At 44.3% G+C, this 25,299-nt stretch overlaps 1 protein-coding gene across 1 annotated transcript in view; it reads right to left on the bottom strand.

Annotated features, from left to right (window-relative positions):
* The window catches only part of Pde8a (phosphodiesterase 8A), a 98,011-nt gene that overhangs the window by 37,449 nt on the left and 35,263 nt on the right, over positions 1–25,299 (bottom strand). Inside the window, exons 2-3 of the mRNA XM_075953053.1 lie at positions 3,611–3,667; positions 1,613–1,803 (exon numbers count right to left, since the gene is read on the bottom strand). Of these exons, the coding sequence (XP_075809168.1) occupies positions 1,613–1,803; positions 3,611–3,667 (248 nt within the window). The remainder of the gene's footprint in view (positions 1–1,612; positions 1,804–3,610; positions 3,668–25,299) is intronic.

The following is a 25,299-nucleotide window of genomic DNA, read 5'->3' as shown; positions in this document are numbered from 1 at the left end:
CTATAAAGAGCCAGAGAGTTAACTATTTTAAGATTTGCAGGCCTTAAGTATCCCTGTGGATTCTGTCCCAGTTACCTATTGGTGACGATTCACTTTAATTGGCAGCATGACATTACCATAATGTCCTGGAAAGAATCTCAAGGAGGGACTGTCTGCACTGTGTTGGCCTCCAGACATGTCTGTAAGGGTGGTCTTAGTTAAGTTAGCTGGTATGGAAGATCCAGTCCACTGTGAGTAGCACCATTCCCTAGGCAGGAGGTCCTGAACTGTGCTAAACGTGGAGAAACTGTGCTGAGCGCAATACAAGCAACTGAGCATGCATGTCTGCACACATTTCTCTCTGCTTCCCACTGTGGGTGTAGTCTAGCTGTCTCAAGTTCCTGTCACCTCGAGTTCCCCACAGCGATGGACCCTAACATGGAAGTGTGAAGCAAAATAAACCTTTCCCCTCTAAGCTACTAAAATAGCTGAGTCAGGCTATTTTATCACACCAACAGAAATGAACCTACAACATCATCACTACCCTCGGAGCATGAGTGTGATCACAGAAAGCAAACCTTTACCCTTTGCTAATGCTTACCTTAGGGCATGCAGACAGCAGGTTCCTGTGGGTCTGATGCTGAGGAAGGTTTAGGGTCTAAGGACAGAGAGTGGTCCTCAAGGAGAGCTGCTCAGGAATGAAACGCAGCTCCAGAGTCCAGCTAATCTCACTCATGGGCCACCGCTCATCTCCCCACTTTCTCAATATTCCTCTTTTCCCAGTGTCCACTGGACTCCTCTAGCTCTCACCTGCCCTTCTTCCCCATAGAAGCTGACCTAAAGGCACTGTGAAGCTCTACTGAAAAGGATTCCCAAACAGGTCACTGTAGGGCTTGCGGGCTAGGGGTCCAACTCTGGTCTTCCTGCCCAGAGAAGACCAGAGTCAGGCTGGAGACAAAGGCCAGGGAGGGTCAGTCAGGCCTAGAAGGGCCACTGGTACAGCACACCCTCACTGCACAAAGCCAGCGTGCTCCTGGTAACTAATACTCATGCTGATTCTCATCTCCAGGGCTGAAGGAGGAGCATGGACTCGTGCATGCTGCTCCTGCGACTTTGGGGACACCGCATCTGTTCTTACATGTTTCCACAACACCCGTCATCCTCAAAGGTATGGAGAACGAAGAAAGGGGGGCTTAAGTTGCCAGCCAGCCACTTCAAATAAGTTTATAGTGCTTTAGTGGTAATCTGGTGGGAAGTGGGCAGTGTGCAAATGATTATCAGGAGGAGCTCTGACCAACCTGCCCATTGCTGGAGAAACAAGCAAGGGGCACTGTGTCACAGAAGAAGCAGAGGAGAGGACCATGTCCACCTAGTGACAAGCCCATCAAAGCAGTGCTAAACCCTACATAAAGATAGAAGTATGCACTTGACTTTCTCAGGTGAAAAGAAAAACTGCCTAGAAACAAGAATGTCAGGGACAGACCTTACATGAGGAACAATCGCCTTAAAAACTAATACCCTTGCTTTAGAATTCATGGAACTAGGAAAGAGATGACTTGGCACAATCAAAACACATAAGGGCATTAGAAAGGCCACAAAGGCTCATGGACTCTGAAGCGGGCCTCCGGCTTACTTGCACAGTGCCTCTGCATCCAGCTGTCGGGGGTTTCGATGGTCTATGATGATGATGTCATGGAGTTTGTCCAGGAAACAGGGAAGGACAGCCTGCACCTCCTTGGTGACCGTGCACTTAAACCCGGCCTTCTCACATGCCCTGTAGAATCCATTACACTGGTAATCTTCTCTGGTAAACACTAACAGTACCTGGACCAAAAGACGACAAATACATTTAAAAAAAAATCTTGCTTTAATTGTCATTTTAAAATAAGGCCCAGAAAGTTATCAAATGTCCAGGTGAAGACACAAGGTGTGAGCGCAGCATCTGTAAACACGTATTCTTTTCTTTCGGGCAGCTCAGGGGTACCAGCGTTCACGTCCACAAGCCAACGCACTTTCTAAGTCCAAGTGCTTGGGACATATGCTTCCTTCTTTTGCTGACAACCCACTGTAAGGACTCAATACAGACCTGACAGAACATCTTATTTTAAAATAGAAACAAAACACACAGGAATTTAACTGAGTATGGCAATGCTGGTGTTTTAGGGAAATACCTCAGTTGGCAAATGCTGGCATTTAGTGAAACTCTTGAGACACATACTTCTTAAATCATGTACTTGACATGCTTTGACTCAAAAAAAAAAAATTTTCTTTTCAAGACAGAGTTTCTCTGTAGCTTTGGAGCCTTTCTGGAACTCACTCTGTAGACCAGGCTGGCCTCAAACTCACAGAGATCTGCTGTCTCTGCCTCCCAAGTGCTGGGATTAAAGGTGTACACCACCACTGCCTGACTTGACTCAAATTTTATGTAATGCCTCCAAGTTAAAAAGTCATTCATTATGAATATGAGGGAGAAGATGTGAAGACTACACTTTGTATTTTAAAGCCTGCTCAGCAAGCAGCGTGGGCACAGAGCCTAGGCAATGTAGGTAGCATCTGTGTCGATGGTCGGCCAATAATTGTTGTCTTGGTGCCCGGCCGTACCACATAATCCTGTATCTACTGCCTCCTCCCTAATTCAACCAGGCCTCCCAGTCAAATCAAGTTCAAACACCTCTGCTGCACCCGTCAGCGTGAGACTCGAGAGACTACAGAGGCTGTACGGCAACGAGCAGCCTGGCAGACAGAGGTTGACTTCAAAACTGAAAGAAGTCCTTTACCTCCTTAAACGTCTGCCCAACTGTTCAAATACCACAAATGCAAAAACATCAAGAATACACACCTGTGTCTGCCTCGTTCACAAGACTAAAATACAATAGCAAACATTGTTCGTGTGCAGGAAGCTTCCAATAGCTTGGCTATATTTTATCACTTTTCAAAGACCCGTTCATTTTTATTGTGTGGGGACAGGTGTTTCAGCTGCATGTATGTATGTGTGTGTATGTATGTATGTATGTATGTATGTATGCATGCATGCATGTGCACCACATGTGAAAAGCACCCGCGGAGTTCCAGAAGAGAGTGTCAGACCCTGTGGCACTGGAGTTACAGACAGCTGTCATGTGAGCACTTGGAACTGAACCTAAGTCCTCTGCAAGAGCGACAGGGGCTCTTAACCACTAAGCCATTTCTCTAGCCCCCTGATGCCAGCATGGGCTACATGAGACCTTGTCCCCAAAATAAAAACAAACCGGATGCGATGTAAAAGGCTATGTTTTTAACTTTTCATTTTGGAAAAATTCAAACTTACAGAGACGTTGTAAATGATAATGCCTTAAAAATTCTTTCTCTAGATTAATCAGCCCTTTTGCCACTTTGGTCTTGCTTCCTCTCAATGTATATACACATGTGAGTGTATGCACAATTATACACTCCCCCTTTCTTTACTGCAACCCTAAATTTTAACCTCAGCAGGTATTTCTAAAAAAAAACAGTTATAACATTGTTACCAAGTCCAAGAAACGTAACTATGACCAAGAGCTAGTAGCTAAACAGAAGAACACATATCTTAAATGTATAGTTTTAACCCCTCCTCACTAAAGAAAATTGAAATATGATCATCACAGCCTAGTACCTGAAGTTGGTCTTGATGAAATCTCATCGGGCCAAATTGCACGTCGGTTACTGATACCTGTAAGAAAGAGATTTGGTTATATTTTTATCTCTCTATGCAGAGTCACAGACAACAATAAAATATCCACAGTAAAAACTACACAAATATTAGACAAGCAAGAGGAATTGCAACCACCCACCTTAAACCCCAGGAGAAATGAGAATAGGAAAGAAGAATGAAAACGTGTTGATCACAGGGTGGCTGTCTGTTTCTGTTCTCTATAACTTTAAGAGAATTACTCATCCTTCCTCAGCTGCAGTTTCTCATTCGTTACACAGATCAATTAAGATTATAATACAAAGACCGTCTAAAGAGTAGACACTATATATTGGCAGTCCCTATAGACTGCTCCCACCTTTTCCTGATGGGTAACAAAATCTTACATCCAAAATGACATGTGAATAATGCAATCTAGCACTCAGAACAATGGATGTCAGTCAGAGAGACCTTGCCTTTTACCAAGGAACATAACAGCCTTGGTTAATACATGCTTAACCATAAGAGAAGCTGACATTAAACACTTGACACTAATACACATAGCATCAGGGCTGGGAAGATAGTTCAGTTAGCAAAGTGCTTGCTGCAAAAAAAAAAAAAAAAAGTGAACCTGAGATCTTCAGAACCTACATAAAAGCTGGACGTGCCTGAGTGCGTCTACAATGCCAGCACTGGGAGATGGAGAAAGGCAAATGCTGGTGCTCACTGGCCAGCCAGTTTAGCTGAATCATGTGCTCTAGATACAGTGAGAACTATTGCTCACAAAAATAAGGTGGAGGACTGGTGAGATAGGTCGGTGAGTGATGGCACTTGCTACACCAGCCTAACAACGCAAATTTGATCCCTGAACCCACATAAAGGTAGAAGAAAAGAACTAACTTTGCAAGGTACTCATCCCACTTCTACATGTGACAGCACTTTCCCTCCCCCCTCTCTCCATCCCTCCCCCCCACATACACACAGAGGAGCTATATATGCGTATATACATATATATATATGTATGTATATATGCGTGTGTGTGTGTATTCCCGCCCCCAGAGACGGGGTTTCTCTGTGTAGACTAACTGTCCTGGAACTCACTCTGAAGACCAAGCTGGCCTCAAATTCAAAGAGCTGCCTGTCTCTGCCTCCCGAGTGCTAGGATTAAAGGTGTGTGCGCCACCATCACCCAACTGAGGATACTTTTTTTTTTGTTTGTTTGTTTTTGTTTTTCGAGACAGGGTTTCTCTGTGGCTTTGGAGCCTGTCCTGGAACTAGCTCTTGTAGACCAGGCTGGTCTCGAACTCACAGAGATCCGCCTGCCTCTGCCTCCCGAGTGCTGGGATTAAAGGCGTGCGCCACCATCGCCCGGCCTGAGGATACTTTTTAAGCTGTAGATTCTGAAAAAATAGGAAAGAAAGAAAATGTATCTGACCTCTGGTACTGTCTTTCGCTAGACTGTTATAAAGCTAAGAAAACGACTCAATGTGCATCCAGTAACCAAAAACTGGTAAGACTGGTTAAGAAAATTCTAAGAAGAAAACCAAAGTTAATAAGTAACAAAATGTTTAAGTGCTAATGACTAGAGAAAACTGCATCAATAAAACACATAGCTGGGTCTGATGACATATCTATAACCCTAATACCTAGGAGGCTGAGGTAGGGTTCTGAGTTTAAGTCAGCCTAGCCTACATAGTTGGATCCTATCTCAGAAATACACAGAATAAGATAAAATAAAATTTACAGTGTTCACTCAAACTGTGGGCAAGATTACAGCATGAAAGTAAATAACACCACGTACATGGTCCACCTCAGATGTTAGTGACCAGCACTCAGGAGGCAGAGGCAGCAGGTCTCTGAGTTCAAAGCTAACCTGGTCTATAGAGCAAGTTCCAGGACAAAACAAAAACCAAGTAGGCAAACAAACAAAAAGTTGGTGAGATAGGGAGCTGGAGAGAACATGACTCAGTGGCTAACAGTGCTTACTGCTCTTGCTGAGGACCTAGATTTAGTTCCTAGCACATAGCACATAGCAGCTCACAATTGCCTCTAATTCCAATTGCAGAGGATCTGACACTGTCTTCCAGCCTCTGTGGGCTCCTGCATAAATGTGATACGCATAAACACACATAGACACAGACAGACAGACACACACACACAACGTTTTTTAATATCTGAAAAAGTTGGTGAGATAATTTTTAGGAAAGACACCTTAACTTTAAAATCTCAATTTCTAAAAATGACCCAACTACTAGATTAATTTTGAAAAATAAAAGAAAGTGTATGTTCTTCCTAAAAAAAGATTTAACACCAAATTTCAGACACTCTGTAAAGTTTCAGCAATATTATTTTAAAAGGTTCATGCTTCAGCAAGTGGTGTAATAGACCACTGGACACTCTGTTTACTTAGCTAGACAGCATTTAGCCGAACATCCTGTCACAGGGAATATCCGGACCTTGGGGCCTCTGTGATCAGAGTATTAGTCCAGTTGGACAGTCAACCACCTAGCACTATGCCCACCCCACCCCTACCATCCCCGCAAAAAATAGCCACCGCCAGGAAATCTGATGACATCACTCAGTGAACTGGCTGGCGTGAGCAACAGGTCCTCAGAGTAAACAGCGTCCGTCTGCTCTGGGAATGGGGAGGGGACCACTGGGGTTTCTGCATCCACCCTTTCAGATCCTCAGAGTAAACAGCGTCCGTCTGCTCTAGGAATGGGCAGAGGACCACTGGGGCTTCTGCATCCACCCTTTCAGATCCTCAGAGTAAACAGCGTTCCGTCTGCTCTAGGAATGGGCAGAGGACCACTGGGGCTTCTGCATCTACCCCCTTTGCTCATGCTTCACCATCAAAATCAAACTTCAGCTCATGGCCCCTTTAGTTTTTACATTATTATTTATAATAAAATATTCATTTTCAAATCAATTTTAATAACATAGCTTTCATTTATCTTTCAGCTTCAAATGTAGCCAACATTTTCAGATCGTTTTTAGATAATATAGAAACAACAGTATGTTCAAGAATTGTATCCAGCAGAGTGGTGGTGGCACATGCCTTTAATTCCAGCATTTGCGAGACAGGCAGGCGGATTATCTTTGAGTTTGAGGCCAGCCTGGTCTACAGAGCGCAAGTTCCAGGACAGCCAGAGCCATAAAGAAAAATCCTGTCTCTCCAAAAAAAAAAAAAAAAAAAACCAGACCTGGAGGTAGTGGCCCATGCCTTTAATCCCAGCACTCAGGAGGCAGAGGCAGGCAATTATCTGTGAGTTTGAGGCCAGCCTGATCTACAGAGCAGGCTCCAGGACAGCCAGGACTATTCAAAAAAACCTGGTTTCAAAACAAAAATCAACCAACCAAACTAATCACAAAACAACAGGAAAAAAAAAACAACAAAAAAGAGTCACAACTCTAATTTGTTTGTTTGGTTGTGCGAGACAGGATTTCTCTGTAGTTTTGGGGCCCGTCCTGGAACTAGCTCTTGTAGACCAGGCTGGCCTTGAACTCACAGAGATCCGCCTGCCTCTACCTCCAGAGTGCTGGGATTAAAGGCATGTGCTGCCACCACCCAGCCTAATTTGTGTTTTAATCCTCAGACAAAAACTATGACCAAAACACTTTGTGGGGAAAGAGTTCAGTTCATCATGAAGGAAAGTCAGGATAGGAGCTCAAGCAGAGAGAGAGGCTGTAGGAGGGGATGCCATTTACAGACTTCCTCCATGGCTAGCTCTCCACCACCCAGGACCAGGGCCTCAGGGGTAGAACCACCCACGAGACTGAAAGAGAACACTGAATCTACTAATTTGTCCTTTGACCTCCACATGGATGGCATGCCATATAAATACACATAATTAAATTTTATGACTATGTAGTGGGCACATGCCTTTAACCCTGGCACTTAGGAAGCAGCAGGCAGCTCTCTGCGTGTTCCAGGACAGCCAAGGCTACATAATAACAGACCGTTTCCAAATGAATGAATGGATGAAGATTGTAACATTAGAATATCAGAAAATAAAGTTGTATATTTGTATCATAGCAGCTTAAAATATTTTGACAAATATGATTAGAAATGACAAAAATTTTAGTTCTGAAGAACCGTATCAGATGTTTTTTTGATTATCTGACTGACTGAATACTGGTTACATGTGACACTAGAAGAAAAAATCAGCTGTTACGAGTTGAAGGCCTGGGGTAGGAAAGGAAGTTATTAGCTAGGGATGGGGGCACACGTCTGTAATCCCAGCACTTGGGAGGCTTCAGGAGGATTGCCCAAAGTCTGCAGCCAGGCTGGGCTACACAGCAAGATCCTGAAGACGGAAGGGAGAGGGAGGAGAGAGGACATAAACAATCAACCTATTTGAAGTCATACTCCTCCAGCTTTCCCTGCCTCCCTTTCCTACTATTATTTCCCTTTTTAGCTCCCAATCACCATTGGGAAATGTGTATTTGGAACATAGTATGTAGCCAAAGATAACCCTGGGCTTCTGATTCTCCTGCTTCAACACCTCAAAACTGCTTGGGTTATCAATGTTGAAGACAGAACTGTTAGGCAAGTACAGCACATCTCCCCCAGATTCTTACTCTGAAAGTTAAGTCCATTAACTTATTAACTTAAATTAGCAAGGAGGAAAATGAAGCTCAGAACAGAATAATCAAGTAACTGAGAAGCAGCAATTGCAGGAACAAAACTCAATCCTGTCTGTATTTAATTTCTGTAGCTCTTTTATGTTCTAGTGGGCAAGATCTAAATCACCTGCTCTAATCTATATCCAGATGAATTAAGGTCAAAAAACTGGCAAACAGTCCTTACCCATTTGACAAATCTTAACTGAGCATCTTCGTTGTGCTAAGTGGTTTTCCTAGACTTTGGAGGTCAACAAAGACATGGCCAATGATACGTCTACTTAACAACAGGGAGAAGTGGATTGGGAGGAACTTGGCTGCTAGGATAAATGAGAGGTTGAGGAAGGCCTCTCTTCAGAGAACAAATACAGGAGTGAGAACTGAATGGCAAAGAGCCAGCCAACAAGGAGTACCAAGAAAGGACTCATGAGAACCAGGTGGGGCGCTGGAGGAAAAAAAGGGAAGAGGTCATGTGATGAGGTCAGATCATAAAGAGCTTTGTAAGCCAAGAAATTTCATGTAAAGCAACAGGGTGTTATATAAAGTAGTGATATAGTCAGATCTGTTTATATTAAAAAATATTTTTCTTACAGTATATTTTGATCATAATCTTTGCCCTTCCCTGGTATAGTCTGAATAAAATAAAATAAAATCCCTTTTGATTGTCTGAGGAGAACAGGCCGTGGGAGGTAAGAACAGAGAGGAGAGCAGAAAGGAAGGCTGTGCATTATTCTCAGTGAGAGGGGGTAGAGGCCTGTCCTAACAGCTGTCCTGGAGATGAGCACATGGATCTGAGGTGTGTTTGGAGACCTGCCAATGAACATACACGATCTGGTTCCTAGAACAAAGTTCTGACACCCACCTTGCTGTTTGATATCAATGAAATGTGGAGATTGGAGGTTCTGCTCAGTAGAGGAGTTTCCTTGGTCCTTGCCAGATCCACCCACAAGATGGCACAAGAAGGACCCTGAGGCAAAGCTCCTAGGAGGCTGTCCCAGGACCTTCTCCCACACTTGACAGCCTAACCATTATCCTAATTCCTTGCTTCTCCTCCATTTACTGGTGGTTACTTTCCCTTTCAATAAATTTAAACAGCAAACTGCAAGCCTTTTATGCCACCCCATTTGCTACCTAAAGAACTTCACGCTAGAGTGAAGCCATTTAGATTCTTTCCCCCAAACCCCACAGTGCTGAGCAAACACTGGTGTCTGTATTAAATAAGTTACTGCTGGACTTAACAGTGCTGATAATGAGTAACTCAATATCTACAGCAAGGAATTTCTAAGGAATTTTGGCTATGCACTATAATTAATTCTTTATACACACACATTATAAGGCATTTTAAAAACAGTACTTTCCTAGAGAGATAATTGCTTTAGAGCATTAAGGCCATAACTTCTAATAAAAGCCATGACGTTCATAATGTGAAATACTAGACAAAGTGGAATCTCACTCTTAGATACATGTTAATGCATTTGTTATAAGGGACAACTGAAAGCTTTCCAGAAATAAAATTAGTTTTGAGAATAAATTTCTCTAATAAGAATTAACCTATAAAAAATGGGAACAGGGCTGGAGAAATGGCACAGCAGTTAGGATCAATTACTGATTTGCAGAAGACTCACATTCAGATCCTAGACCCCAAATAGTGACTCACAAACAATCCTAACTCCAGTTCTAGGGGCACCAAAGCCATACCCCAACCTTGCGAACACCAGGCCTACACACAGAGCACAAACATACGCACAGGCAAAACACCTATACAAATAAGATGAACAAATCTTTAAAAACAAGCCAACACAGCAAAAATGGGAACAGTCTATTGGGGGAGAACCAGATCCACGACAGTTTAACCTGAGAACCCTCAAATCCAATGGTGGAAACCGGAGATGCGATATCCTGAAGTGCACCTTAGAATCTACCCATGACCCCCTCAAAAGGACAAAGTGGCCATTGGCTATTGACCTGTTAGATCAACAAGGAGAATCTGGGCCACCCCAGAGAGAGGAGACAGAGGTGAGAACCCTGCTATTCACAGATTTCTCCCCGAGGGAAACAGAACACAGCAGAGATGATGGTCTGGATACTGAAGGAGCATATTCCCAACCATCAGTTAACAAATCAGTACCGGGTGTGATGGTGCAAGCTTGCAATCCCAGCATGTGATGGCGAGGCAGGAGAATAACTGTGAATTCAAGGCCAATCTGAGACACACACTGTTTTAAGGACCTTGTCTCAGAACAGTAGAAAGAAGGGTAACAATGTAAACAAGCAAACCAAAAACCAATAAGCAGATTTTCTGTCTCTGGAATGAATCTTTTTCAGGCATATTTACACCTGCCGGTCAGTATTTAAGAAACACACTGCACAGGCATCAGGGAGCCTTGCTCACAAAGATCTACAGTGGCTGTCTGCCTACCTGATCGCTTCTAGCATCCTGACTGTAAAGGGAAATCCGGGTCTTTCTAGGCCAGCTCGTAAGCCTCAATGAGAGCCCACACAGGATCATCTACGCTCACCCCAATAGCTTTCCTCACCAGTCTGCGAAGGCTCAGCAGATGGTGTTCAATTCTGACTCCTGCCGGGTAAACCGCATTGCCTTTAGGCGATCATTTCTTTACTCAGCTGCTCAGCGGCTCTGAAAACGCGTGAGCTAGCAGATACACAGCTCGCTCTCTGATCAGGGCACACAGTCCAGTGCCCTTTCGTGTGCAGCCACAGTGTGGAAGGGGATACAAACAGTCCCACTTTGGCTCTAGAGAGAAAAGAAACCTTTGAGCAGCGGAGGTGTCTAAGTTTCAGTTGGTTGGCTTGTCCTTTGTTGCTGTAGTAAAATGCCATGATGAAAGCAGTGTAAGGGGGGAAAGGCTTATTCTAGCTCCCAAGTTCCAGGTAACAGTTCAGCACGGTGGGTGGCCAGTGTGGCAGGAGCTTGAAGAAGCCAGTTATGCCGCATCTTAGGGTCCCTAGTGCTGTGGTAAACACCATGGCTAAAGCAACTTGAGGAGAAAAGGGTTTATTTTATTGTACACTCTCAGGTCCCACTCCATCACGGAGGAAAGTCAGGACAGGAGCTCAATGCAGGGACCCGAGGGCAAGAACTGAAGCAAAAGCCACCAAGAAAAGTGGCTTCCTGGTTTGATCCTCATGGTTTGCTCTCTTACAAACCTCAGAACCACCCATCCAGAGACAGTACCTCCCATAGAGGGCTGGGCCTGCCACATCAACCATCAATCAAGAAAATGCCTTATGGAGGCATTTTCTCAGTTGAGGTTCCTCTTTCTCAGATGACCCTGGCCTGTGTCAAACTGACAGAGCAGGATGCGAAACATCCACATCTGGAAGCCACAGCCTGTGTCGAGCTAACAAAGTAAGGTACCACATATCCACATCTGGAAGCCCCAGCCTGTGTCGAGCTGACGAGGCAGGGTGCAACAATCCACATCTGAAAGCCCCAGCCTGTGTCAAGCTGACAAAGTAAGGTACCACATATCCACATCTGGAAGCCCCAGCCTGTGTAGAGCTGACGAGGGTGCAACAATCCACATCTGGAAGCAGATGAGAATGTGCTCGACCGACTTTCTGCATTCACGCAGTCCAGGGTCTGAGCCAGAACTTGGTGCCCCCGCCCCAGTTAACACAACCAGGCCTACCAGATGGTTCTAGATCCCAAGCAGACAGCTGAAGTTAAGCACTATAAAAAGAGAAACCTTTACATCATTACAGGTTCTGGTCAAAAGTTCAGGGCCTATGAAATGCTCCAGGTCTGTCTGCCTGAGCTCAGCCCAGCGCCTATATGATGGGAGGACAGAACAGACCCTAGATGCTGTCCTCTGAGCTCCACACACACAACGCAGCATGTTTACACTCACCCACCCACACACACACACACACACACAACTAAAGACGTGTAATAAAAAATGTTAAGTCGGTTTTCAGACTATCCCGGATGCTCAGTCCCATTACTTCCTGTTAAGCTGCCCACGCTGACTGCAGACCCCTGGCTGAGGCTCTGCTGTATCTCTTCCTTAGTCTTCTTTTAGGAGAGCTACACAAACATTCTCAGTGATTGGCCTATGCCACTTCTACAGAACAACATTGGTTTCTTTAAAGCATTTTTTTTTTTTTGGTTTTGTTTGGTTTTTTTTTTTTTTTTTTTTTTTTTTTTTTTTTGGTTTTTCGAGACAGGGTTTCTCTGTGGTTTTGGGGCCTGTCCTGGAACTAGCTCTTGTAGACCAGGCTGGCCTCGAACTCACATAAATCCGCCTGCCTCTGCCTCCCGAGTACTGGGATTAAAGGCGTGCGCCACCACCGCCCGGCTTTTAAAGCATATTTTTATACTATTTCTACTACTATTTTCTCTAGTTCTAAATTTCAATTTGTTATGGAAATATCAAAGAAGAAACCATTTTCTTACATTAGGCTGGAACTTTGGGTTTCAGAGAAAAAAACTATAGCAAAGAGAGGGAGCATATACAAAAACAAATCAGCATCAGCAGAGCTGGAACAAGGAGGACCTTATGGTCACAGGCAGGGGTGGGAACAGGTGTGAATGTGAGGCACTGGCCTTGCATTATCGCCATCTGGGGCTCTGTCGCTGCAAAGAGCAGCACAGCCTGGGTTCTATGAGGAAGAAACCTAAAACTCTCCCGAGGGAGGTGTCTCTTCCCAAGGCCACTTCTTCCCTTGGTCAAATGTTATCTAGTGGGAAAAATGAATATTTATATTCTCTAGAAGTCGATATATATTATATTAAACAGAACGACAGACAGGACGTTTCGAGTATACTCACTAGAAGATCACGGGAGTCATAACTGCATGAAGAGTCTGAAAAGCATGTGTTATCAAAAGACGTGTGTATCTCATACGGTGCTGCACCTAGGGCCATCCTCCATGGGGCGCTGCCCCCCTCCGGGCAGGCCTGAGAGAGCAGACAGACTTCCTTCAGTGCAGTCAGAGAAACCAGTGGTTAAGAGCCATATCGCAAATAGGAAATGATGTTTTAAGCACTCTACATCCCATTTACTATTTACACACACGGCTATCCTGCTGTAGAAACTAAGGTAAAGATTTTGAGGTAACTTACAATGAATTGGTTTTCCCTTAAAAAGATATTAAATGGCTCCTGGTTAAAATTTTCAATAAGGGCCGGGCGGTGGTGGCGCACGCCTGTAATCCCAGCACTAGGGAGGCAGAGGCAGGCGGATCTCTGTGAGTTCGAGACCAGCCTGGTCTACAAAAGCTAATTCCAGGACAGGCTCCAAAACCACAGAGAAACCTTGTCTCGAAAAAACCAAAAAAAAAAAAAGAAAAAAAAAATTTCAATAAGAAAACATTTAAGAACCAATTACTAAAGATGAACCAAAAATGCTTGTACTTGTATTGCCAAACTATGACCCAGAAGTAGTAAGCTTATGCTAATTCACAAAAGGGACCATGAAAAAATGTCTATTCAAGGTTATGGATGTCGGTAACAAGTTGTGGCATTTGAAGTCTAGTTAGCTGGGGGTAGCATGATTTGGTGGACCTCAAAAACAACTGCCGTGTAAAAAAAAAGGAAAAAATGAGATTAGTAACATAATACCACTTGATAACCTTTCCTCCAAATTTCACTAACATTTGTTATCACTCATCCTTTGGGTAACAGCCAGTCTAATAATAGCTCACGATGGCTGCATTTCCCTGACAATTCAATGTGTTCAGCTTTTTTGTTTGCTTTTTATTTATTTTAAGTTATTTATTTTTGAAACAGGTTCCCTCTGTGTAGTCTTGGAGGTCCTAGAACTTACTATACAGATCGTATTGGCCTCAAACTCACATAGATCTGCCTGCCTCTGCCTCCCAGTGCTGGGACTAAAGGTGTGCATACACCTTACAGCTAGCATTGGTTTTGTTTGTTTGTTTGTAGCATATCTGTAGCCAGTATCTCTTTTTGAGAAACGTCCGATCAGGTCCTTAGCCAATCTTCTAACCGGATTGTTTCTTTTCTTGCTATTGAGCAGCTTGAGTTTCTGGTATATTTTGGATATTAGTTCCTCATCCCATCTATGATTTGTAAATATTTCTTCCATTCTTCAGCTTCCATCTCTTCACTCATTTCTTTGCTACACAGAATACTTCATTTGATGCAAAACAGTTGGTTTCTCAATAACTTTCAAGTTTTACCAAATGTGTAAGAATTTTGTCTGTAGGCCATGACGGACTGAGCGGGGCCAAGAGACCCACAGGCGGGCCTGCCCAAGACTTGGGGAGAAAACATAGGCCCACCCTGCCCCTTAGCAACTACAGCAGTCGAGAAAGCAGGCCCTAATCCCTGTGTGGGCAGCACAGCAGAGCTGACTCTGTTGATGAAGGCACAGGTGAGCACACCCTGAGAACGGGAGCACGGGTAGACCTAGCTCCATCCCTCATCAGCCATATGGAGGCATGGGCACCACCCCCACCCCCAAGAAGTGTCTAAGGCAGGTGGGAGAACTGTGATCCTGAGAGCAGGAGAGCCGCCCCTGCACCCCACCACTGCAGCACTTGGGAGAACAAGCCTTGTATCTTGCCTGGGCAGCACAACGGAGCCAGCTCTGTGGTGGAGGTGGAAGTGAGCCAACCCCGAAGTTGTGAGTCTGGGAGAGCTGTCTCCACCACTTGTCTATCATGTGGGGATGCGGGCAGGAAGGAGATCCCCCCATCAACACCTGAGGCAGATGGAGAGCTGTCCCTGCCCATCATCAGCTGCAGCACCCAGGAGAGCAGCCCCTACTCCTGACTGGGCAACACAGCAGAGCTGGCCCTGAAGATGTGCAGGTGTGGGAGGACTGGCCCTGAGGATGTGAAAGCGGGAGAACTGTCCCCATCCCTTGTTCATGGCTGTAAGGGGTGAACTAGCCAGGGCAGGGCTGGAGAGCTCGCCCTGGTTGTTAGGACAGGGGAGAGCTGGCAGGCTGAACAATCCTGCAACTACCCACGCCTAGAACAGGGGTAAAGTGTAGGCCCGCCCCAACATCCGCTCTATCTGTGGTCTGCTGGAGCGGGGGGCGGGGGGAGGACGATGACTGGACCCAGGGCTGCAGGATCTCCATGACACAGGGTAGGGCAGCAACAGGATGTCCAGGAAGAGTCCCAGTGAGGGCCTAGTGTCAACAGTGTAGCAGAGACCAGGATCCTTGAACTAAACCAATGATTATTTGCAACGAACGCCTGCATGTACAGATGCATGGATAAAGGGGTTCACTGTGTGTGTGTCACACTGCAGCTTCCATGACGAGATTTTCCCTTTCTCCCCCCCTCCCTTTTTGTCTTAAAATATTTTTCATTTTATTTGGGGTGGGGGAGGTTGCAGGGGCAGAGGGCGGATGCCAGGGAGCAGGAGCTAGAAAAGCCATGATGTGAAAGACACAAATAATAAATAAAAAAAGAAAGTTACAATAAAGAATGCCTGTAAGCAGGAAATCTGAATGGAAATATTAGATTTCATAAAACATATAAGCAAATGTCACTGGTGAAAAAGTCTATTTTAGAGAGAGTTCTTAAGAGAAAAATGGAGAAAGAATTAGCGTTGACAACTTGTGTATCTACAAGGGGAAATGAGTTACTTATGCAACTACTACACAGTAGAAAGCTTTGTTTCCATAAAGATTATGACACAACTGACTTAGGCCTTAAATTAGAATATTCCGATTTCAATTGAGAAATGATCTTTTTGTTTAAGTGAATAGTGAGTGTGTTCAGTGTGAATAGAAGCTCCGTACATCTGCTGATTTCATTTCCTCTTTACTGCAGCAATAATTAGTAATAATGCATCCAACGCAAGTTCTAAAAGGAAATTTATACCCCAGTCCCACAAGTGCCTGAAAATACAGGGAGTGACCTATTTCTATACGACATACAAAAACACTGACGGGGAAGACCAAGACAAGCCAGGGGAATCTTTGCAGTTCCTCTAGGCCAGTTAAGCATTCCCTTGCATCTGAAAGCAAGACAGGTCGATCCCATCTGTTTTCCTCTTCAGTGTCACCTGAATTCAACAAAGGACGACGGAGAACCCCTGGCGGGACTAACACAAGGCACAGCCCATCAGAATGCTATGCAGCACGGACTCCACACGGCCCTGGTAGAGCCCAGATGACAGGACGTGGCATTTAAAGCTCAGGATTCCTGGAAGCTTGGATTTCACCTTCTCCAAACAAACCACTTACAGCTCCTTGAAGGCCCTGTGGTCTTACCACAGGCCTGGCAAACTCCTGTTTTCTTCTCTTCTCCCCTAATTCCTTCTCAACCTTCAGGTCTCACATGTAGGAGAGATCTCCTATACCTACGCCATCCATGTCCCCGCTCCAGTGTGAGCGGCTATTCCTCTGTGTTCCCAGGGCGGCCATCACTGTAGTGGAATTCTGATCACAAATTGCCCTTTTTCTTGAGTTTTATTCTCTTGCACAAAACCAGAACTCCCAGGACCATGCTCACTAACTGTGCTGAACTGGGGCAAGACAGAAAGCCAGGGGAAACGAAGGTGACGTGGGAAGGAAAAGGAGACTCTCGTGGGAGTCTCATTTAAGTCCCTTGCCAGCTGAGAGTCAACAGTTCTAGGAGTGATACGGAGGTATTTCAGAAAAGAATGTTTAAACAGAAGTGAACCATCCCAGAGTCTCAGCATTCCTGGCCTTGCTCCTTTCCTAGACGCAAACCTGAAATTGTCTGGGAATCCTACAGACAAGATGATAAACATGTATTTTTTGTTTGTTTTTCTGAGATGTATGTGCCTGTTTATTTTTAGATGAATTAAATCTTGGTTGAATACTTGATACTGCATGGTAAAGAACATCTTCAAAGCAAACTTTCCTTTACAGGAAAAAAAGTCTTAAATTCCCACAACCATTTAACCTATGGTTTTAACTTCTCAGCTGTAATCCTATCCCGTGTACATCAGGAAACACCCTATGATTGCATTTATTGAGAAAGTTCCTTAGCAGCCCTGTGAGACATAACATCAATAGCCAATAAAATCACACCTGGCTACCTTGAAGGCTCTTCCGCTCTCCTTGTCCTTTTCCTGTTAACTCCACAGATAAACCTATGTTAAAATCTCTTCTTAATAAATTCCTTCCTGGCCCCTCTGTAAGACCTCTCTGGAAAGAACACTTCCAAGTACCACAGCCACAGCTTGGAGTTGTGTCCCTGACTCACGCTACTGACAGAATGAATCAATGCTTGAAAAACTGAAGTCCCTAACATTTTCCCCAGGCTTTGAAGATGTTTCTAAAGTAAATTTATTTTTAATTACATTCATTTATTTATTTAGAGAGACAGCATGTGTATGTGCACGCGCACACAGGTGTGTAGGTCAGAGGACAACTTGGAGTCAACTCTCTCCTTCCATATGTGGGTCCTGGGGATCAAATTATCAGATCATCAGGTTTGGCAGCAAGCGCCTTTGACTGCTGAGCCATTTTGCCTGCCCTTTAAAGTAAACATCCTGCAGTGCCAGGGAGGTGGCACTTTGCTTGATTAGATTTTTATCTTATTTCAATTTTTTGGGCATTTTGGCTTCCTGTATTAATTGTTATTTTCTGCCGAGTTTTATGCAGAGATCAGAAAGTGCTAAAATTCCCTTTAAAAGGCTGTTTTCCATTTAAATTATAACCCATAAGTGAAAGACAGTGCTGGTTGGAAATACATGACTGGAAAAACAAAACGATACAAAAATGTTAGCCCTCCAGTTCAATAAAAGGTGAGAGTTTTACATCTATGTGTTAAGATAATGTCGCAATTTTATAGGAGAAAGTTTAAGATCAATAACAAAGTAAAGCAAAAATATTTTGGGGATTAGTAATAAAATATGAATGTGTATCTAAAACATACTTCAGATATCATTAAGAGACAAGCCCTGCGGCTAGGAAGGTGTCTGTGGGGAAAAGCACTAACTACACTGGCCTGACACCAGAGTCCAATCCCTGGGACCTCTGCAGAAAGCCAGGCAACCATGCACGTCTGTCCCTCCAGCACTCCTGCAGCAGACACAGAAGGTAGAGGCAGGGTAGCTACCCAGAAACTCCCTGACCAGCTAGTTTGAAATACACAGTGCAGAAGGAGAATCAACAAGAGATACCCTGCTTCAACAAAGTAGAAGGCAAGTACAAACTCCCAAAAGTTGTCTCTGACTGTCAAATGCACACCATGGCACAAGTGTACCCACATTAACATTCTCACATATAGGCACACATGCGAGCACACACACACTCTTTAAAGTTATCTTTAAAATACATAAAGCTAAAGTATACTTTTTATTTCATGATGCTGACTTAATAGCCATCAGAAATGTCCCCACTTAAGCTGAGCGGTGGTGGTGCACACCTTTAATCCCAGCACTCGGGAGGCAGAGACAGGCAGATCTCTGTGAGTTCAAGGCCAGCCTGGACTATAAGAATTAGCTCCAGGATAGCCAGCCAGGGCTGCTACACAGAGAAACTGTCTCAAAAAATAAGTAAATAAATAAAAATAAAAAGCACAAGAAAAAAAAGAAAAAAGAAAAGAAATGTCCCCACTTAGGAATTATTAGGATAGAGGATTGAGGCCGGGCGGTGGTGGCGCATGCCTTTAATCCCAGCACTCAGGAGGCAGAGGCAGGCGGATCTCTGTGAGTTCGAGGCCAGCCTGGTCTACAAGAGCTAGCTCCAGGACAGGCTCCAAAGCTACAGAGAAACCCTGTCTCGTAAAAAAAAAAAGAATAGAGGATTGAACATACATGGTAGACATGAGTAATAAACCTAAAATGTGAGATTATAATTGTCCTCAGAAAGTGGGATTAGGGCGGACCGCCTGTGTAGGGGCTGTTTTTACTTACTACATGTTAATTTTTGCTAAGTAGCTTTCTGTGAACGGTGGCCAGAGGAAATGGGGATGCACACGGATTCCTACATTTCTCCACGAAAGGACACTCGGGTAAGGCAGGCACACTAGGCGGACTCCCTTTATCAGAGGGAATCTGAAAAAAGACTGAACCGAAGAGAAGAGGTCTGGATGTGCGTTGTTTTGTTTTTGTTTTGTTTTTTATAACCTTTTAACTTTGACTTGCCCCACTGCTCCAAGGCAGAGCAATCACTTGGCAGCATTTGGCCCTCAGTGGGTGCAAGGGCAGAGAACTTCCCCCACTGCAGAGGAGAATGTACTTTGACTCACTGAGGGAAAAAAGAGCTAGGCAGTAAGTAGCAACAGACAAAACAAATCTGGCTTTAGACCCACTGCCCTTCTGGAGAGTGAGCGCTCAGGGTCCAGTATTCAAGTTAGCCAAGCCAACAGTCTGCCTCAATGATTGGTGGGCTGGATAAACAAAGACTTCGAAGGGTTTGAAATATTTAAGTGATTTACTACTTTAAACCTCTCCAGGGGATTCGAGAGACAGCTCACTGTTAATAGCACTAACATCCTAGGCAGAACTTCTTCATAAGAGCCCCAGATTAACTGTCTGTGTGAATCCAGCACACACCAGAGCCAAGTGTGTGTGCTCACAGACAACTGCTACATAGGGGGTGTGCGTGAGCACGTGTGGTGTTGATGCACGCAGGTTCAAGTCTATGGGTTTTAGGGTAATGTCTGTGCCTGCCTGGCTTGAGTTCTTTGTTCTTTTTTTTTTTTAAGATTTATTTATTTATTATGTATACAGTGTTTTGCCTGCATATCTGCTTGTAGGCCAGAAGAGGGCACCAAATCTCATTACAGATGACTGTGAACCACCATGTGAGTGTTGGGAATTGAACTCAGGACCTTTGTGCTCTTAACCACTGAGCCATCTCTCCAGCCCCCAAGTTCTTTGTTCTTAAGTGTCTCTGACACAGCCAGCCACTGGGTTGCTTCCTGTCCACTCCCCACCTTCAGGAGGTCAGCTAAGAAGGCAGCTGCACTCACTGCTTTGGTGTCTGCTGAGAGATAGAGTCTTTGAACAGATATGAAGAAGCAATAGGCTATGAGAAGAGGGAAGAAAAACGCAGTATCTGGCTGCCGTTGAAAGTACCACTCAACATGAGCAAAGGAACCCGAATGGCTACCAGGGCTTACGAAGGTGTGAAACACAAGAAGCAAGAAGACAACAATCTCCTTATTATCTTTTGTGTGGTCAGGGTGATGATGGTCCTGATGTAAAATGTTTTTCTAATTCTTTTTTCTAGTTTTCAAAACAGGGTTTCTGTATAGTCCTTTCTGTCCTGAAACTCGCTCTGTAGACCAGGCTGGCCTAAAGATCATAAAGACCCTCCTGCCTCTGCTTCTGGTACTAAAGCATGTGCCGCCACGGCCTGGCTTAAAATGTTTTTAGTCCAGTTCTAACAGCAGCTAAGGAGTGCTCCCGTAGGTCTATGTTTTATTTTTTTGGGTTTTCAACTTCAATCAAGTCCCCAATTTGCCAAGGTGGCTTTAGCAATTGGTATATGTCCTTTAACCCAGAGTCCTTAGGGCACAAGTGCATCCTGCTTGAATCCTTGGGACACATGTGCATGCGTCACTTCCACAAAACCAAAGACCAAATAAGGTTCTGAGGGTAAAACAAAGAATGTTGTTAAACATACACAATTCCAGACCAAATATTTCTTGACACTTCAGGAAGATGGCCTGTTTACATTCCAAGATCTATGGGCCGACAAGGTGGCTCAGGGTTAAGTTACTTGCTACCCAGCCTGACAAACCTTAAGTTCGATCCCCAGGACCCGCATGGTAGGAGGAGAGAATTTACTCCTGCCACTGTGCTCCGACCACCACATGTGTGGGTGGTGAGCTCACACCCCCACCATCCCCACCACCACCACCACCACAAATAAATAAATATTGTCCAAGAGCTTCCAAAATTAAAACACTCCTGTTCTCCAGTCTCCTAGTGGTATCTCAGAGAAAAGAATTCCACCAAACTCCCAACATAACTCTTCAAGATAGATTATAATTCAGCCTTTTGTGACTGTTTCATTCGCTTATTAGTTTTGAGGTTTTGTTTTTTTTTTTTGATTTTTCGAGACAGGGTTTCTCCATAGCTTTTGGTTCTGGTCCTGGAACTAGCTCTTGTAGACCAGGCTGGCCTCGAACTCACAGAGATCCACCTGCCTCTGCCTCCCGAGTGCTGGGATTAAAGGCGTGCGCCACCACCGCCCGGCGAGGTTTTTTTTTTTGTTGTTTTTGTTTTTGTTTTTTTTTTTTTAGTTTTTCGAGACAGGGTTTCTTTGTGGCTTTGGAGCCTGTCCCTGGAACTCGCTCTGTAGACCAGGCTGGTCTCGAACTCACAGAGATCCGCCTGCCTCTGCCTCCCAAGTGCTGGGATTAAAGGCATGCGCCACCATTGCCCGGCCTAGAGTTTTTAACTTCTTTGAAGCAAAACTGCTTACCTTAAGCCAGACACTAAGCATATGCGCTGTAGCTGGCCGAGTCGGGATGTTTAAGGAGAATGCAGAGGTGAGGTGGCGTCCTGCACGCTCTGAGCTGCTCCTTCACAGGGAACTGTAGTGGAATATATGCTATGACATGGTGACAGTGGTTCCTAGGGTTTGATATGCACTGTCCTCCATAGACTCGTGATTTAAATGCCTGCTCCCCCAGGAAGCAGCACTATTTTGGGAGACTGTAGAAAGGGGATGGGGCTGAGCTAGAGAAAGGAGGTGACTAGGGAGAGGAGGTGGTGAAAGTTGGTGTATCCCTGGCTGCTTCCCATCTCCGCCAAGAAATGAACTCTGCCCTCTACTCTACAGTCTTGTCATGTCCTGCCCAAGTACATGGGACCAAGAAATGATGAACTGAACCCTGACGTCATGGGTTTGAACCAGTCTTTCCCCACTTTAAGTTACTCTGACCACAGTCATGAAAACCAATACACCGGTGGGTGCCGTCATGTGACCCCCACTCACTTATATTTGTGGTTATGAAAGGTCCTGGGCTTTGTTCTACCAATTACTAAAACTTGGCTCAGCATATGCATGAAGTCAGATGGCAACTTCTGGAAGTAAATTCTCTCCTTTTACCATCTGATCCCGGGGGTCAAAATGAAGTCATCAGGTTTGGTGGCAGGTGCCTCTACTGGCTGAGCTCCGCAATGGTTCAGGCAGCATGGTTGTGTGTGTACGCGCGCACAGGAGGGACTATTCCTGAGCTGTTCTCCTCCCTCCCAAGCTGAAGCCCCCAGCCAGGCGGGCCGGTGGCTGTGCACTGTCCCTTCTTACTGCTGCACATCAGACTCTAAGTGCTGCCTGTGAAAGACCCCATTGGCCACCTCTGTCTGCATTGGCAATCAAGATGGGTCCTGAGAAGCCACTGGCTCATGAGCTCCTTTTCACTGTTACAAGTGGAGAGCTTTGGTTTTCAGTCCATGGGCACACCTCTCACTATGGAAAACACTTTTGAGTCAGATGGAATCTTGTTTTGTTTTACTGTTTCTCTTTTCCTGAATTCTGTAGCCTTAAGTGTCTTGTCTACTTCCTTTCCTACTCCTAACCCCAACCTTTCAAAAACGGCCCATTTTCTGGCCTGGATTTTCAGACATTCCTTGTTTCTTCAAAGAGAGAATTTTCACTTGTTTCTGTTCTCTTCTCATTACTCAGGGAAATTTCCCTGGCAAGGAGAAGAAAGGACAGCTTTACCATTTTCAAATATTTTTCTAATGTTTTCAACTCCAAAACCAAATGCCTTAAAATATTTTGACTCTAAGTCAATAATACTCATTAGAAAACCTAGACAGTGAGGCACGAGAGAACATTTTAGAAGCTACTACCTGAGATTTCATTGTGGTCAAAAGCATCCCGTTATGTGAAAGCCCATGCCTCCCCCCCCCAACACTTTAAAAGTGACTCTTGGACTGGAGAGGTCGCTCAGAAGTTATGAGCACTGGCTGTTCTTGCAGAGGACCCAAATTTGGTTCTTAGCATCCCTATCAGGCAGCTTGAAGTCTCCTATAACTCCTCCTCCAGGGGATCCCACACCTTCTGGCCCCAATGGGCACCTGCACTCATGCACACATACCCATCACAGGCATACACATGGACACACGATTAAAAATAAAATAAAACAAAATCTTTCAAGTAAAGCAAGTCCTTCTTTGCAAATATAGATCTAAATTATACATTTTAATAGCTACATGAACCAAGTATATTGTGAGATACTAAAATACTTAAACTTAAAGATAAAAATATCATAAACTATGCCCCTTAAAGATCAAATTTTCCACATTTTAGTTTCCTTGAAAAATCAGACAAAAAGAGGTGTTTCTTCCAGAAGCATTTGGAAATAAAACATGCATAGGTCTTTAAAAGCTAGGTAATGATGGGTTCTTTTTTAAAGTTAGTTTCTCTGACCTTTGCCACATGTGTAATAAAGTGTATTTTCACATTTTCTCATTTATAAAGCAGCAAAATGATCCAAGTGTTCTCCATGTGTTATCGATCAGAAAGAGTGAAAAGAATCAGGCTGCTCTTTTACATAACAGATGTACTGATACTATGATGTCAAGCAAGAGAATATGTGCAAACTGCTTACAGCCCGTGAGTTTTCATTAAACTGTCTTATCTAATCCATTTCTTTAATTAGTAAAGACTTGGAGCTGTACCAACACTGAAGCTCAAAGCTGGTTCTATCTATGAAACAGAGAGGAAACATCCTGTCCCTGCTCAAAGCAGACCTCAGGAACACTTTTTCAAAGAGACATCCTCTACACAAAAGAACAAACCTCCAGATGGCAAAGCACTGACGTATGTCAAGGAATAAAATTGTAAATTAATACTATTTACAAAAATATTCCAACAAGCACTTGAGGGCAGCCTGTAGGCTCAGAATGTGCTCCTTACAAAACTGCATAGCTTCTTTCTGCAAGGAAGTCAGCCACAGAACAGCTCCAGCGAGGTCAGGAAACAGCCACCATGACCTACCAGCTGCCACCAACAATACTACCAGCCTGCAACACCTGAGTAGTTGGTACATCTCAGTACACCTTAATCCGAAAACCTTAATCAACCCTAAAAAGAGCTGTCGTTACTACTCCTTCTTACAGATTAGGAAACCGAGTCTAAGACATTCATCTGATCATCAATCACACTGCTCCTAAGTAGGTGTGAAAACTGGACCTAAGCCTGTATGTCTCGCAAGACAGAAACTCAGTTACTATACTGTATTGCCTCATATGCTACAACAGATAAAGAAACACAGAGGAGGATGCAATTTGGGCTGGAATGGCAGGCAAGACTCTGGCCAAGTAGAGAGGCCGAGAAAGGTTCATGTGTGCACAAGCATGCAGCAAAGGAAGGAGAGCAAAGGCAAGGCTCTGCCCACCACACAGGAGCCGCTAACTACAAACCTTCAGAGAAAACGGTAGACAAGTCTGAGACAAAAATCTAGAAGACTGGGTTGTATTAGCACCCCACCCCCCCCACCCCCCGCCCAGGAAGGAATGTACAGACTGTAGGGTTCAGTTTACAAATTCTAATCTTTTAATACATGGACTTGCTATCATAAGGGCAAAAGTGTCAGCTGGGTCAACTGTGAAATCACCACTCATTCATTCACTTCTAACATTTACAGAGAACCTTTTATGTGCTAAATCTTCAGGTACTAATAGGAATTTTGTTATGTTTTGTTTTGGTTTTGGTTTTGGTTTTGTTTTGGTTTTTTGAGACAGGGTTTCTCTGTAGTTTTGGAGCCTGTCCTGGAACTAGCTCTTGTAGACCAGGCTGGCCTCGAACTCACAGAGATCCACCTGCCTCTGCCTCCCAAGTGCTGGGATTAAAGGCATGTGTGCGCCACCACGGCCCAATTTACTAATAGGGAATTAAGAACATGGATCCTATCTTCCAGAAGCTAAACACAGAAGGCTAGACAAATACAAACAGACAATTACAACATTTTGTAAATGTTTAACCACAAGAACTTGTACAGAGTGTGACTGAAAAGTGACTGATTAACTCTACCCAAGTTGCGGGGGTGGATGGGGGGCACACAAGTTTTCAGAGCATTCTAGAAAGAGGAAACATGTACAAGGGCATGAGAGGATAAACCCAACTGGCGGGTTCAGGAACAGCAAATGGGGAAGAGGGGTTGGTGAG

The sequence above is a fragment of the Microtus pennsylvanicus genome, chromosome 18 (genome assembly GCF_037038515.1).
Source record: "Microtus pennsylvanicus isolate mMicPen1 chromosome 18, mMicPen1.hap1, whole genome shotgun sequence".
Classification (NCBI taxonomy): domain Eukaryota; kingdom Metazoa; phylum Chordata; class Mammalia; order Rodentia; family Cricetidae; genus Microtus; species Microtus pennsylvanicus.
Note: the sequence above shows the minus strand (reverse complement) of the source record. Positions and strands in the feature narration are given on the sequence as shown.